Source organism: Sardina pilchardus, chromosome 4, assembly GCF_963854185.1.
Source record: "Sardina pilchardus chromosome 4, fSarPil1.1, whole genome shotgun sequence".
NCBI lineage: Eukaryota > Metazoa > Chordata > Actinopteri > Clupeiformes > Clupeidae > Sardina > Sardina pilchardus.
In genome coordinates this window covers 22,604,045-22,621,299 of record NC_084997.1, presented here as the reverse complement: position 1 = coordinate 22,621,299, position 17,255 = coordinate 22,604,045, and the positions used below count along the sequence as shown (strand labels likewise).

The 17,255-nt window shown below is 44.1% G+C and overlaps 1 protein-coding gene across 1 annotated transcript; it reads left to right on the top strand.

Annotated features, from left to right (window-relative positions):
* Nucleotides 1-227: 227 nt before the first annotated feature.
* Nucleotides 228-15,651, top strand: LOC134078604 (coiled-coil domain-containing protein 138-like). The gene is made up of 15 exons (XM_062534646.1): nt 228-371; nt 551-614; nt 829-928; nt 1,015-1,112; nt 1,222-1,388; nt 1,529-1,687; nt 2,697-2,816; nt 3,054-3,131; nt 3,251-3,370; nt 3,713-3,871; nt 4,167-4,283; nt 4,628-4,790; nt 7,040-7,216; nt 14,149-14,287; nt 14,974-15,651. Exons 1-15 carry the CDS (start codon nt 294-296, stop codon nt 15,113-15,115), a joined length of 1,881 nt encoding a protein of 626 aa, XP_062390630.1. The 5' UTR covers nt 228-293; the 3' UTR covers nt 15,116-15,651.
* Nucleotides 15,652-17,255: the final 1,604 nt, after the last annotated feature.

The following is a 17,255-nucleotide window of genomic DNA, read 5'->3' as shown; positions in this document are numbered from 1 at the left end:
TGTTGTTTTCAGTCACGATGTTGCATGCCATATTAAAAGTTTATAAGTGTTCCATTAATGTCTGAATATGAGCTGAATGGTCAAAATGTTATATAGGAGACGATACAAGCAACATTTTTTATGTAGTTTTTAACTGGTAAATATCATAATCTACAGGTAAATATGCTCGTGACCTGGAAGTGAACCAAACATGCTTCCGGGTGAAATCAACTGCAGACGCGGACGCGGTTGGTTCAAAAACAACTACTGTCTAAGCTAATGTCTAATGCTAACGTCGGGGTTAGTGATTCAAGATGAACCAGTCATCGGACACAGATATTGATGCCAAAGTGGAAAAACTGAAGAAGAAGTATCTTGAAAAGACACAACTGGTATAAAGGAACTTGTTACAATCTTGTTGACACGCAGTTCTGTTGATGTTGGTAGATAACGTTAGCAAGCTAGCTTGCTCCCTATAAGTTGGGCAGCCTAATGAAAGCAAACTTTCAACAGCCTGGGACGTTGAAACTAGATATTACTTACTTTGCTTAATGACTTAATATTTTTTTAGACTGACACTGCTGAAACCACTGACCACAAATCAACACATGACACCGAAAACGTTACGAGCACGGGTGAGTTGATGTAACGTTAACGTAAAATGTCACTTCAAAAGCTGAAGTTAGTGGTTCCAAAGCTGTCCAGTGTTGTAATTGACCTGGGCAATGTAGCATAAGCATAACATAGCATAAGGTGTTTACTTAACGTCTGGATTTATTGTCTGTTATCTAAGAAATTAAACTGCAGTTTACGTTACGTTAACCATCTGTATTTCACGTTACCTGAAAGCGTTGACGTCTCCAACCAGACGTTGCTACTACCGCGAGATCAAATCCCACAATAAAAATTTGCAAGAGCTCTTGAAAGCTGTCACACGTCTTCCACTGCGGTCAGTATGTAGATAAACATAGTCTATGCTCTGCCAAATCGCATCGTGTGGAGCAGCATAACAACCACACACCTCTCTATTCTCAGGCTTGACAGTAAACACGCTTCGGATGAGAGTGATGATGACTTGAATATTGAATGCACTCACTCCATGTTAGAGCCCAACATCCAGTGTACAGAGACCGGTATGCAGCTTCTTAAGTGATCATTGTATTTATATTATCAGACTATTACTTTACATGAGATACAATCACATGTACTCCAATTTAAAAATTCAGCTGTTGTTTTCTTCAGATGTGACCCTACCCTCCAACGTCAGGGCATTTTCAAGTCCTTCTGAGACAGAGCATTTGGGCGAAAGACCTAAAAATCAAAGACAGCCCTCCCCATATCTTCCCTCATCTGCATCAAGTCTCGGACATGTCTACCAAGAGCTACTGGAGATTTATGAAAAGTTGCAAGTAAAGTACTCCCCTACAGTTTACATAAAATGGTCACTTTATGGACATCCTCTGTCTAACCATTGGCTGTTGACACACAGTCGCAGAACACAATTGTTTTCAGGAGTGTATGCAAGCAACAGAAATGTGTGTTTGTGTAGGTGGAGCGTCTCAGTCAGCAGCAATGGGCTGCCAAGCTGCTAAAACAAGAGCAGCAGCTGGAGCAGAGGGAGAAGCTGCTGCTGCAGCACGAGGAGACCCTGCACAGCGTGTGTGGGGTGCAGGGGGAGGCGCACGGCCGCATCCGCGCACGACAGCAGGTGGGGAGGCCTAGGGGCTGTACATTGTGTAAATTGTCACATGGGTCTGTCATTTGTTAAGGTGGGGTCACCCCTATGTTCCCCGGGTCCTATGTTCCCTGTTTTTCCCCCCAAAAGGATCCTATGTTCCCCGGTTGCAATACATACCGGGGGACATAAGACCCTTTTTGGGAAAAGCGGGGAACATAGGACCCTTTCTAAAATGTAAGAAAAAAAGGGTTCTAAGTTCCCCGGGTCCCATAAAGAGTGGGGAACATAGGACCCGGGGAACATAGGACCTGCGGAACATAGGTACGCTCCCGTTAAGGTCATGAAAGAATAGAATAGAATAGAATATATACGTTTTTGATCCCGTGAGGGTAATTCGTATCTCTGCATTTAACCCAATTTAACCGAATTAGTGAACACAGCACACACACAGTGAGGTGAATCACACACTAACCCAGAGCAGTGAGCTGCCTGCCCAACCAGCGGCGCTCGGGGAGCAGTGAGGGGTTAGGTGCCTTGCTCAAGGGCACTTCAGCCGTGGTGGACTGGTTCTACTGTATAATGGAGACATAAGTGTAGAAGAGGTTGTGCACATGTACTGAACAGACCCTTGGTGACTGTGGAGACTAACATTATAAGAAGGAATAATTAAGAGCCTAGGCTAAGTTTTTTGAGAGCTATGAGTTCTGTGAACAGTAGATCCATTGTAATTGTTTGTGGCTTGCTGAATACATGCCTGTGCCTGTGGATAACGTGAATGTTTTCCACACACCAAATAGCCGATGTCTTTACCATTTTTGGTTGTCTTTTGTCACAAATTTGGTTGTATGCCATAGACAAGACTACATGTGCACTTTACTCTAATGTGTCCTTTGTTACTACAATTCAATTCTATTTTCTCCTATTGTGAGAGGGGGTTTTCCTTTATTCACTGGCTCAATTGAAATGTATATTGCACATCAGTTTACTCTTCTCTTCTGCTTGATGTAAACATTCATTTACCATTACTTATTTTGATCAGCAACATCAAATAGAGTTTGAGCAATTGAACTTTGCTCTCAAAGAGAAGACAAAAGAGGGCAAGAGGCTCAAATCAAGCTTCGTCACCATCAAAGATTTAAACGAATCCTTGAAAAAACAGGTAACTTTCAGAGTTGTTTGTTTGTGACCTATTGTCAATTCATGGGTTTCATCAGGTGGGTTAATCAAGCACCATGCAGTCTGCATTCATAATCTATGTGCTTGATTTTCTACACCTGTGGAAAGGGACCCGATGAAACCCATGAATACTCATGTCTACTTTTGAAACATTCTAAAATCAAATATGTTTGCTTTATTTTCTCTGCTTATTGTAAAACACTGATGTGTTTGTGTGTAGCTAACAGATCTTAGTGAACAGAAAAAGAAATTAGAGGACCAGTTAAAGAAAGTACAAGCCCGTCTACAGAACCTCCAGGTGAGTGATCAAGGTGATTTGTGTGTGTGTGTGTGTGTGTGTGTGTGTGTGTGTGTGTGTGTGTGTGTGTGTGTGTGTGTGTGTGTGTGTGTGTTAATCTATTTTTTCTTTTTTTATAGAGAAAGTATGACTATGCTGTGGCACATAAAGGACAGGGAAATGTTTGTCCAAAAATGGAACTGAAACCCTCCAGACCTGATAAGACTGACAAATCTGTGCCTACTGTAAAACCAGTGAAGGTATGTTTTTTTTTTAGCAGTACTCTATATTTGCAAAGCAATCCTATATTCTTCTTACGTAAGATTTTATAATTTGATTACAAATAATTAGCCTGAAATTCAATAGGAGGCCATGATAACCGAGTCCATGTGAGGATAATTACTGTAATCAGCAGTGTTTTCTGTAATTATGATCTATTGCATCAGTCAGTCAAATTGTTTTCCCTCTTGAGGAACACCACACACCATCAAGCCAGAGAAAGGCATGGCATGGCAGCAACCGCATGTTGAAATATCTGCTCATTAGCTGACCACCAATGACAACAACAGTTCTGAGCTGTTTCTGGATTGCACTTCCTGCAGACACCAGGAAGCGGCACCTCTGGGAAGCTTCTGGCTCTCCTCCTGGACTGGGTTTTGGACAGCCAGCTGGTCCAGACTGTTGCGGGCGACGGCAAGAGCGGTCCTTTCCTACTTGATATGCCTCCCTCGGCCACGTCCCTCCACGAGAGGTGTGCAAAGGTTTGTCTGTTGGATTATATTCCCCCGACACGGTGAAGATGAGATTGCCAGCGTCTATCTTACCTGATACAATGAGTGCAGAGGCTCTTCGTCTCTTCGTGTCATGGCATGCTGCAGTCATAGATGGCCTTTGTTTTCAGCCTGAGACGGCATATCATTAGCTTTACTCTGCCCATCCATATGCATGGAACAGTGTTGTCCTGGATTGTGATGGTGGATTTTATTTAATTTCATGGTCTGGTAGTTAAGCATACAGGTTGCCATCCTGTTATACCTCATTTGTTCTCCCTCACAGACTTTGCCAGTGCTTACCGAACAACTTCAACAGGCTACAGAGATCAACTCATCCTTACATCTACTCCTACTTAAAGTCAGCTACTGGTCTTTGAAGCAGTTGGATCAGAGTTCCCAGGTGACGTCACTGTACTGAGACTAAAGCCCCAATTCACATATATTTCACACATACAGTATACGGCGATTTGCTTGTCATCTGTTGCTTCAAACGTTGAAATTATTTTAATTGCGTTGCTTTAATCACCGCATTACATTGTCTCTTGTTGCTAGTTGCTGTAAAATGCTTTCAAAAATGTATCCTAACAACTCTAAAGAAACCCTCTAATAATTGCATGGCGTTTAAGTTTCAGAGCATATGGCTTTTCACCAGTAAAAAAGCCACATAACCACATGCTGTGCATTACAAAAAGACTGTAGACTTCATAGTATCAGGTACGACTGTATTGCACATTTTCCCACCAGACTCCGTTGACGTCCACCTTGCGGAGATTAGGAGAGGAAATGACCAAAGGCTCTCCGGACCCGAGTGCTCCCAGCAAGAGCAGGCCCTGCCCTCTGTTCAAAAGCCCATGCCTTCACACAAGGTTCCTGTCTATGCTGATCATCCTCAAAACCATCTCTCAGGGTAAGAAGAGTGAATGGTGTGTAATGCACCATATGAAAGCTGTATATTGTATAGAAACTGTAGACACCTTTATAGGGCTCGGGCCTTGCATTCTAGGAATATTGCCGCCATGTTGTTAGCGCACCGAACGTAATATCCATTCATTCAGATGCAGAAGACAAGAAGCAGAAATATAGTATTAGCGTTTCTTTTCCTCTTCGCGATCGTGGGTTGCGCTGTTACACCCCACTACATAGCAACATACGACCAAGAAGGCAAAAACTAAGTAACAGGAACACACTAATAGGCCCAATCCATGTAATCCATAGTAAACTAAGGAGTGAGGCTGCCAATATGGCTGTGCCCACAAAGTTTTCACATCATGATCCCGAGCCCTATTGATTCCTGTTGGATCTTGAGCAGCTGAAGCTTATTGAATAAACCTGTCAGAATGGCTGGATATCAGAGTAGGGTATACAGTGCATATGGAACATTTTCAGACCCTTTCAAGTATTCCACAAGTTGTTATGTTTCAGACACCTCTTGACTAATTCTAAGTAACTAAGTATTAGATCATTAACTAGATAATTAAAATAACAAATTCAGACATTTTGTCATTGCTATCACAGATGTTTGCTTCTTTATTATGATCATTTTTATTTGTCGAGGAATAATAAGTTAAAAGTAAAATAAAGGTTGTCTCATAAGGAGGGCATGCATTTGATTTTTGTTAAAAAAAAAAATGATCTTGAAAGGTTGTATCAAGACATAAAGAAGGTTGGAATTGGAAAGCTGTATTAAAACATATCTCTGCACATTAGAAGTACTGTATATTTTAAACATTTTCAAGGCATGCATTTTTATGTAATTACTTTTTCTCCCTTGTCTCAACGCTCAATGACAGCTGTATTTTTGGAGCAGTAATGTAAACAAAGCAGTAATCGTACAGTAAGTCTTACCTTCATGACCCCAAGACCAGATGTGCTGTGCAGATATCTACAGCAGATGGCAATGTTGTGGCTTTCCTGTCATTTCAAAAGAGAGTTGCAGCTTAGAGTCTTAGCAGCTCTGAATTTGCCGAAACTTTTGTCAGCTGCCAGCCTCATATTTATTTTTTTCCCTGTAATTTCAGAACATTTCTTGTCAACAATGGCAAACCCTGCTGCAATTGTCTGTACAGTTTGATCCACAAAACCTTTGATCTGAAGTCCAGTCCTGTCACTCAAACTAACTTCCTAACGGATTTTACTCGCCTTTCTGGCTCACCCATACTTTTGATAGACAGAAAATCCTATTGTGGATAATTGATATAATTTTCTCTTTAATCTTCTATATCACTTTTAATAGCCGCCATTTTTATGCCGAGACAGCAAATTCCACAGTTCCTTTCAGGACATTTCTTTTTTTTTGTCTTCTAATCAGGGAAAATTGCTGTTCCTAAAATCATGACCAGTCACCAGAATCGTATTGTGCTGGCAGGGTTAGGTGAATCATTGGCCTTGGAGGGGCTCACAGACTTTTGAGTCCCATGTGGGAAGCATCAGGACCCTCAGAATTCATAGCCGGCTTTACTCTCCTGACACCAGTTCCGTTTCCATTTTCTCCCATTTTATGTACTGTAGGGTGCTAGGAGCATGGCAGAGCTGAACACACATTAAAGTAAACTCACTCAGTTTTGCACTTAATTGAGTGTCAAGGAACGGTAATCACTTTTGTTTTGTGGCACAAAAGAAAACCAGCATGACTTTAAATGCTCTGGTAAGCCATATCTGATGGTGTGGTTTGTTGGGGTGCTGGAAGCTTAACTATTCCCATCGTGTGAAAGGTGCAGATTCCCTCCCACTCAATCAGAGGTGAAATGCCTGCCACTGTTCACACACTTTACTAGCACTGGAAAGCAGGAAACGTCTTGTCATATGGAACATTGCTGTGCTTTGTCTCTCTCTCTCTCCCTCATGCACACACACACACACACACGCACACACGCGTGCGCGCGCACACACACACACACACGCAGACACACACACACACACACACACACACGCACACACATACACACACAGACGTGCACACACGCACACATACACAGACGTGCGCACATACACACACACACACACACACACACATGGACACAAAAAAGTTCAGTCCGTGCTTGACCTGGACCCATGGCTTATTGCCAGACCTCTCACTTAATCTCTCTCTCTTTCTCTCTCTCTCTTCTTCTCTCACACGTGAACCCCTGGGGGTTGGCGTCTGGTGTACTGTATCAGTGGACACGCTGGCCCAGGCTCTGGAGGCCCTGCTGGTGGAGCTGAGGGCGGAGGAGGGCCAGGCCCTGTTCCTGCACTACCAGGCCCTGCCCGTGGTGTCGGCGCTGCTCAGGGGGGGCAGCCCCGGCCTGCTGGCCCCCGCGCTGGACGTCCTCATGCTCATGTGTGGAGAGTCCTGTAAGTGTCCTGCAGTTGCACCACAACACAAACGTCCGTCCAGTCCACGCATGTCCACACTCACATTTAGACACAAAAGATACGACATGTGTGGAGAGTCCTGTAAGTGTCTGCAGTTGCACCACAACACAAGCGTCCAGTCCACGCATGTCCACACTCACATTTAGACACAAAAGATACGACAGAGTAAAACATGACATAAACGTGACATAAACAGACATAAACATGAATTCTTAGAAAAGGCTTTTGTTGTTTATTTCAATATGATCATAGCTGTCTAGTTCAGTCCACGCATGTCCACACTCACATTTAGACACAAAAGATACGACAAAAGAGTTAAATAAACATGAATTCTTAAAAAAGTCTTCCAGCTCGTCTACTGAATATGAAGAAATTTGTTGTTTATGTCAATGTGATCATAGCTATCTAGTAGTACGCAGTGAGTGCCTACTGTCATTCATGAAAACACAGTACAAGGAGTAACACATTTGTCTTATCTTGTTTTGATTAAATGTTAAGTGGGAAACTAATGAATAGGCATTCACCCAGGGCTCTGCTGCGTCTGCCCTGGTTGTGTATGTTTACATTTGTGTCTCTGCTTCGGTTTGTGGTAGTGTAACCGCCGAGCGCTGTGGCATTTCCATTCAGATTCATTCGCCTGGTAGTTACTTTTCCACATGCAGACACATCTCCTTTCAATTTTATGTCCTTGTTTATACTTTTACTTCATACTGAAACACGCCCCTGCCAACAGAGAAGACTGAAAAGAACAGACTAAACAATCGGGAGATAATGAACATTAAAACCTCCCACAAACAAACTTCTCGGCCATGCCTCATATCTCCGTCTCTCTCCTAATTCCGTGTCACGGTAAATGTCCGGCCATCTCTCTTCTCTTTCCATTACCGGCTTGTTTAGGAGTGTCGGTAGATTTGTGTACACCCGGTAATTTGCCTCTGCAGTGAAAGGCACACGTATTTATATTGTAGATTTGATCTTAATGGCCAAATTCTGTTTGGATGCCGTGTTGTTTGGTTTAGCTGCCATTTGTGGTTGGCAGCATGAGACACATCTGACTGAAAGGTAAAAGCCATGGGGCTGCCAGTCTTCTACCATTGCAGAAAAAGTTCTCTGCTGCTCCCTGCTTATTACGTTTAGCCCTGTCGGAGGATCGCATTTCTCCAGCCCCGAGAGCGTTTCTCAAAGCTTCTCCAACCCTCAAGAGATGCACATATTGTCAGTAATGGACTCTGTGCCCACACACACACAGATCTGCAGGGCACCCTCTTATGAATCTATGATTAAAGAGTTGTTGTAGTGTGGGGATGATGATGGCGGGGAGAGGGCGGGGGGGCGGGTGGGGGGCGGGGGGAGCCGCGGGGTCTGCGGGAATGCTGTGCACAGAAGTGTGTCTCGGCCAAGCGTCTCCATCCACACATGCTTGCTGCCTCTCAGCGGAGCGTAAATTCACCAAAGATTCGGAGGGAAACCGCACTCAGGCTCAACCGGCCACAAAAAAAAAAGAGCCCAGTACTAGTCTGGCCTTGGTAATTTAATTTTTCAGGACCTTTTTTGATTCTTGATTATTTGCCCCTGCTCTTTTCCCTTCTGTTAAGTTAAGATAAAAGCTCTTTGCCCCACTGCACTCTATCAGATGTCTAAGACATGTCCGGTTGGTGTCAGTGGCAGCGAGGGGGGGGGGCTGGGGGGGGAGAAGGAGGAAACGTGTTCCTTTCCTGAGGTGCAGCTTGTAACGATTGGCTTTTAAACACTGGCAGTAGCGCACTTAATAGTCATTAAAAGCTGCTAATTAGCACAGCGGGGCAAGAACCGCTGCTGGGCGCTGACGCTGAGCAGAGCCCCGGCAGACGCGGAGACCCTGACTGCTCAGGGGAGCAGGAGGCTCAGGCACCTACTAGTGATTTATGGACGAGGGGGGAGGGGGGGGTGGGGGGAGTGAGCAGGAGACGAGGCTGGGCAATTAAGGCGCTTTGTGGATGGAGTGATTAGGGGTCTCCGGGGGGAAAGGCAGCTGAAGCAGAGCGGTGGTGACTTGTGGGGGGGGGGTTTAGGGGTTCGGCGGGGGAGTTCACACCTGAAGGTCATCTCGGCGGGGCTGTCCGACGCGGGCCCTGCATAGCATCTCGCGTCTGCGGCACCGGGGCGCCCTCAGCGACTCTCACGCTGCACTTAATCCGCTCCATGTGTCCCGCCCCGGCACGGGGGGCCCTCGGAGAGGAGCCACTCCAAGAGAACGAGGCCCTTAAATCAACACGGACAAAGTGCATTCAGCAACGGATGGACAGCGTTTGAAGTTCCCAGACCCCCCCACCTCCCCTCCTCCCCTCCTCCCCCCCACCCCTCCCCCGCAAGCGAGTCTCCTCTAAGACTTACCTGTGAAGACGTGAGAGAACCACATGTGCGAGGAGGACCACATGCGTGTCCGAGCCGGGAGCACATGTTCGGAGAACACACTTACACTTCAGACCTCCAGACCGCAACACCGGAGATTGCAGGCAGCGGAGGCTGCGGTGGCTGTGGTGTGTCACTGGCATCTGCACAGCAGTGGGCTGCGGGCCAGGGAGACAGCGAGCCTCCCAGCGCACCCGCCCGCCCCCCCGCCGTTGAGACATTTTTGGAGTCGTCCCGGACCGGTAGAGTTTCTCTTGCATGCTCGATTTAAGTTCTAATTTATTGAATTGTTTTTTGCGTCCAGAGATGGTTGCCACATCCCGTCATTGAGGTTGGCAGGTGGTGGAAGTCGGTGTGCACATAGATATTGAGCACAGGGACTTCACACAGGGTTCAGGTCATTACGCTATTTGCTTGTGGCCTCGGTCCTCGGCCCTCCAGCTCCTGCCCTGGAAATCGTTCAAAGCTCAACGTCATTTAGGGTGTCACATTTGGTCTAATTGCTACCAATTGCTACGTGTAGAGGTGCAGGTACACCCTACATGGAAGCAAGGCCAAATGTTCCCTCCCATTCCTGCAATGCACGCCTGCCAACTTTCGGTTTAAAACAATTTTGTAGCAATTTATTAACAACAATAATGACTAGTGTAATGCTACTGTAGAGTGTAGATCAGCAAATATCTTCATATGTTGGAATTATCATATCAACTACTTTGGCAACTTTAAAAAAAAGTTGATGTGTTTTCTTTGTTTTGTTGACACATCATATTAAGATAAGAATTCACTCATATCTTGAAATCTGACAAGTGTTCCCTCATTATCAGGGTCAATAAGAGGGAATACTCCATGTTCATATGATATCTTTGGCTTTGGTAGAGAAGTCAAAATTCTCTGCAATTTGCGTGTAACAATGGTCTGTTTATTCTAGACTAGGAGGTGATACTGCACCACATAATCAGTAATTGATGTCTCTTAAAGCAACACTCAATCACTTTCATTCTGTCGCAAATAACAATGTCCACAGACAAAGTAGAGTATGTTGCATGATTTTATGAAAGTATGATGTGTTGCGACATCGAAGCATGTCAAATTGGTCGTTTCTTATGTCTCATTTCATCAAACTACAAGTTACAGTACATAGTGCAGTTGTAGCCACAAAGTGAATGCAGAACAAGTGCTGTGCACCCTGTTACGAGTTGATGAACCGCTGAAATTACTTCAAGGTACGAAAAACTCTTTAGTGTTGCTTTGAAAGTGATGCATGAGTGAGCAGGGCATCTCATATCTCACATCTGACTCCTTGATTTCTACATCCTCCTTACATTCCCTCCTCATTTCCTTCACAAAGTGAACTAGAAGGAGGAGTTGCAGTAGTACAGAAGGAAAGAAGGAGGTAAGGGAGGATGGACAAATAGCATAATGACCTGAACCCTTGGAAGGTACTGTCAGCGAAGCTGGATGACCTCAGATCTGTTGATATTTGAACCAAACACCAACAAAACACCAGAGAGTGAACTCACCAATTCACCCCTCCCCAAACACCCCTTCTGTTTCCCTAAACTCCCGGCCCTTCCTTTCGGTGGCTGGCTGAAGCAGCTTGGTTGTTGTGTTTGCTTGCAGCTGTTGTGTTCGGTGGACAGGCCTGCTCCGCTCCACTTTGTTTGTCTCCAGTTCATGGAGCCAGGGCTCTGTACGAAGACCACGTTTTTTTTTCTACACAATGGAGAGCTACTGGATTGTGATGAGATGTGACAAAAAGTCTTGCGGGTTAGAAATGGCCGAGGCTACCTTTGACACCACAGCACTCAACGGCCTCGACCTCCTGGCCTTTCGTTGAGTTGGGGGAGTCAGAGGAGATGGAGCCAAGCCTAACTGTGACGGGATGAAATCTTGTTTGAATTCTGTCATTGTTCCGTTATTTTTGTCCTCTGAAAGGATCTGATCAGCATCTGTTTTCATGTTTCAGTCGGCTACCCCGAGATTAAAGCTGCCTATCTGTCCAAATTAAAAGCAGGGTTTTGGTATCCTTTGGTGAATATGCAGACCAGGAATTTATTGGATGCTCGTATTCACAAGTTTTTTTTATTGTTTTTATATTGTATTATTTATTAGATTATTGATTACAGATGAATTTAATGACAAAGTACAACTTTACAGGACTATAACTGAAAGTGTTTTTTTTGCTTACTTGTGGAACTTCTCAGTGGTTGTAATTAATGAATTTTCATGGATATAAAATTGTTTATATAGGATAAAAAGTCAGTAATGGATGAAAATAAATTGTATTAGTCGTTTACAGCCATTGAGAATGAATCCAACATTTTCTCTGACAATGAGAAGGAAAGTGTGAGACCTCATTTCCAAGACCTTTGTTCATGTGACACTGTCAGTAAAATGATGCTTTGAAGGCAGATGTTGGTCAATGATTGGTTTGAATCAATGAATGTTTTATCCTAGCTGAGATACATTTTCTGGTTGCTATCGGTTAATGTTTATGTCTGAGAAGCTTGTGGATGGTTCTTTTTTTTTTTTTTTTTTACTTTAAAAATGTATGAGGACATATTGAATCAAATTTGATCTTTTAGAGAGAGACTTTGAGTATACAGAACATTTTGAACATATGAAAATGTAAACAAGAAGTGGAGAACAATCCCTCACTAATACTATTTAGGCTATTGTTGTAAACACTAAGTATTGTTTCCAACTGTTGCAGAATTACTCATGATGCGACTCACGTGAGAGTGTGTTTATTTGTACCTAGAAAACAAAACTTCAAGCATGCATTTGTCTGACTGAAGTATATGAAACGGATCTAAATGAAAACGCAATTGTTTGGGCCTTTTGGTGTACTGGTTGTGTTGTTGTATTCCATTGTAACCTCTTCTGACTTGCATTCAAGTCAGAAGAGATGGGTTTTTTTTTTGCTAAGGATTCCTAAACAGTGCAAGTCAGAAAAGATGGGTTTTTGCTAAGGATTCAAAAACATTCGCAGATGATGCTGACTTGAAGTCGTGTGGTAAACTGTTCCAGAGGCATGGTGCATGGACATTGAAGGCCTGGTTATCTTTATAGTTTTGCTTTCATTTCATCATGCTCACTGAAAATGTCAGCAAATGCACTCAGAAATGCCTGAAATAAAGATTCCTGCTGTATGGAACGAAGAGGAGGCATGACTGAATTCTGACATTGCCTTATTAGTTCTTTTGCTGTAGGCCTGAATTCATTTGGATTTCTAAGCAACAAAAAAACGTGTCCGTTACCTTAAACCTTCTATGTGGAGAGAACCATATTGGCACCTGAAAGTGCCTATGGTAAAGCTGTCACAGCTGTAATCTGGCTGGAATAGTTCTTCAGGGCATTTGCTATGAGTCTGTGCCTAAAATGCGATAAAAAACTGGGTGCTGGACAGACAAGCGTATGTCAGGAAAGAGAACAAGATAGATAGATAGATAGATAGATAGATAGATACTTTATTGATCCCAAAGGGGAAATTCAAGGTCCCAGCAGCTTAAAGGGATATTCCGCCATTTTTGGAAATGCGCTCATTTTCCACCTCCCCTCGAGCAAAACAATCGATATTTACCTTGTTCCCGTTCATCCAGCCATTCTGTGAGTCTGGCGATACAACTTTTAGCTTCAGCCTAGCATAGATCACTGAATCGGATTAGACCATTAGCTTCTCGCCTGCTAGCTTCATGTTTAAAAGTGACTAAGATTTCTGGTAATTTTCCCATTTAAAACGTGTCTCCTCTCAAGTTAGAAAGTGCAATAAGACCAACTGAAAATGAAACCTGGCGTTTTTCTAGGCTGATTTGACATGGAACTACACTCTCAGCTGGCTTAATAATCAAGGCAACTTGCAAACGTACCATAGGCGCAGTGATATCGTACGCAGCATCTGAAAATAGTCCCCATAGACAACAAGCAGTAGTAGTGCCAGCTGCAAGTTGCCTTGATTATTACGCCAGATGAGAGTGTAGTTCCATGTCAAATCAGCGTAGAAAAACGCCAGGTTTCATTTTCAGTTGGTCTTATTGCACTTTCTAACTTGAGAGGAGACACGTTTTAAATGGGAAAATTACCAGAAATCTTAGTCACTTTTAAACATGAAGCTAGCAGGCGAGAAGCTAATGGTCTAATCCGATTCAATGGTCTATGCTAGGCTGAAGCTAAAAGTTGTATCGCCAGACTCACAGAATGGCTGGATGAACGGGAACAAGGTAAATATCGATTGTTTTGCTCGAGGGAAGGTGGAAAATGAGCGTATTTCCACAAATGGCGGAATATCCCTTTAAGACACCACACACAACATACAATACAATGCAAACAGGAAAATAGTAAGCAAATCAACAAATCAACATGACTAAAGGAGCAGTAAGAAGTCCGCACACCAGAATATGCTCCTCAGCTTTTTTTTTTATCCCCACATGTGTCATGTCTGATGAAGGGCTATAGGGCCCGAAGCGTTACACGTTCATGTGTCTGTGCCTCCCTCACCACCTCTGTGTTGCTCCGCTCAGGGATGCAGACTCAGTTCCTGGAGGCCTGCAGCACGGAGGACTTGTTCCGCACGGCCGCGCTGCTGCTGCGCAACCCTCGTCTGGAGCTGCCGCTGCTGGAGAAGGTCATCATGCTGCTGCAGAGACTCTCGCCCCTCAGGTCAGCAGGTCGCCCCCACCATGACCCCCCCCCCCCACACACACACACACACACACACACACACACACACACACACACACACACACACAGCCCTCAGGTCAGCGCCGCACTCCCCCCCCCCCCACACGGCCGGCCTCCCAGGCCACTCCGGGCCACACTGCACGCAGGCCTCACAAAAAAACCCCACCAGCAAAACGGAGCCCTGCATTTATTATGTGCCTAATGTTTTCCTTTAACTGCCAATTAGACCGATGCCAAATTGATTTACTGTCGTCATAGTAGCTTTGGTAAAAGGAAACCCGCTGATCTATTAGCTGTGCTGTTCTCAGACCCCTTTGTTAGCCATCATTAGCAAAGATCACAGAAGAGTTTTTTGGATCCGCAATGACTAAAGTGAGAGAGAGAGAGAAAGAGAGAAGGAAAAAAAAACGTACAGTTTGCTTCCTCTCGGTCCATCTGGTGGGCCGCTCTGCTCCAGCGCTGTCTTGTGTTTCATCCGAGGGATAAACTAAAAGTCATGCGCCAGTGGACCATAATGCATGCGATCAGCTCCGAGGAATGCGACCAATTGTTTTTCTCTTGTTTATTTATTTTTCTTTTTAAGTGGTATGTAATTGTGCACTTGCGCGGCAATACGGCGCAAGGGAGTTAAAAAAGAAATCCTCTTTGTGTCGTTTCTTTTGCAGGAAAAACAAGCGGCTGTTCGAGGCGTTCTCGCTTCACCTCGCGCTGCAGGAGAAGTACAGGACGGTTGACCCGACGCACACCTTCCTCCGTATCAACCTCAGCTCCATCCTCTTCAACCTGGGCATGTTGACACGGCCGTAGACACACTCTCAAAAAAGGAAGCGTCGGAAATAACACATTGATGTGTTTAGGTAAGAACAACACAGCTTGTGTTGTTTTGCAACACAAGTTGTGTTATTTGTTACACAACGTGTGTTGAAAATAACACAACTTGTGTTGGAAAACAACAAAAACTGTGTTGTCCTTACCTACCTAACACATCCTTTTTGAGAGTGCACGCAGCCTTTTCCCCCTGCTTGTTCTCGCTCTCCTCTTGGGAGATCTCTTTTCCAGTCGGCCGCACGGCCCAGTCTGTGCGTTTTAACATTATGAAGGCATATGCCACTAAGTAATGTTTGTAAATGTTAAGTTTGTAAATGTGTTTTTTTTTTTTTTTTACTTTATTGTGACAATATTAACTGAATGTCTTTGAGGCATTGACAGTTTTCCACAACTGCTGTCGCTACAATTTACTGTAGGTTCTGTGGCCTTGCACTATTCCAATCATGTGTTTATGTGTGTGTGTTTTGTATTTATTTTTCATAGGCTCTGTGCTAATTAAAGCCTTCAAGAGAAAACTCGCCTCTCTTTCCACGTCAAGTTTATATTTCCATAAATCTCGAGTGTTTGGACACAGACCGAAAGAGTGCCAAGCATCACAGGCAACGGGTTTATTTTCAGCTTCAAATGTTAAACCGTGGTCCCGTTCGAACTACTTTGCTTTTAATTTAGTTTTGACTTTAAATGAGATGCAGACAATTGCCCCTATCTCTCCTGGAATCTCCTATTTACTGGAAAGCAGCATCTGTCAGCCTGCCTTTCAGTTGTGTGTAACCATCTAAGGAAATCTTTGGTGAGCGCGCACGGGCGCGTGTAGTCGGCACACTGACCATAGGCATGCTGAAGTCAGAACAGAAGATGGATGATTGCTTGTGTTCATCTTTCAGTGCCTTCACAGCTCTTTGCCAATTCAGCCTTCCTCTCGTTTAACAAAGTGATGAATGCCTGGGGAAGTTGAATAGATCACAGGTGTTGATCCCTTCACTTTTGTTGAATAATTCTCATTATGGCATATTTCTCACTGTGAGATACTCAGACACGTGGACGGTACACACACACACACACACACACACACACACACACACACACACACACACACACACACACACACACACACACACACACAGATGTGGACCTGCCAGATGGAGTGGAGTTGCATACTTAGACCTCAGCATATGTGCACCTGCTTTAAGTCACATTGTATCCCATTGTGTTGTTGTAGTCCATCTCTGCATAGTTCATCCAGAAACCAGGGGAAATTAAATGTGCTACTTAAGGGCTGTGGAGTGGAATAATGTGGAGAAAATGCAGCTTTATCTGCACATCTAAATTCATTTATAAAAAAGCATTGCGCTGTCGAAAAAAGTGGAAATGTCTTAAAGCGTGTTAATTATTCATTACCATGGCGCCGTGTTTGACTGAATCTGTTTGACAGGTCACGTTTTGGAAACAGAAAAGTTTCAGTGTGTAATGACTGTAGGGTAATGAAGTCCTATTTTCAGTGAGCCTTCATTTTCATTTTTGAACCTGCCATGATTGAAGAGATTGTAATTGGGTATCAGTCAGGACGTGATGTGAAGGGTTTAACAACGTGAAAAAAAAGTTCTTCTCAAAGAGAGAGCCTGGTGCCTAGAAATGAAGCATTGACAGCTATATTGCCCAAGCACAAGACCCGTTCCCTTAAGCATTTACTGTGAAGTGAATGAAAATATTTGAATATGTCCTGCTTTACTTGCTGAGTGAAAAACTCATTTTCCACACACTGGGTTTATAGGAGGTTTGTTTTGATGAGTCTTGCCTGAGGATCATCGTTTTTTGCTGTTCTTCTTGTTGTTTTAGTGCAACTAGTCCTTCCCATCGGCGTTAAGAGAGAGAAGCTGATGGAGCTAACGCAGTGTTCACCTCCTCTCTGTGTGAGCTTGGTGTGTGTGTGTGTGTGTGTGTGTGTGTGTGTGTGTGGTGGCTGTGGGGCTGTGGGCGCCCCCTCCTCACCCCCCCTCTACACCACCTCCACTCCACATTTCATCTGTCTCACTCGTCGTGGCACAGGCATTTATTTGACTATGCCCACCCCAAGGTCCCAAGTGCCCGTGAATTTTTCCAGTAAACTGCCAGTGGTTGA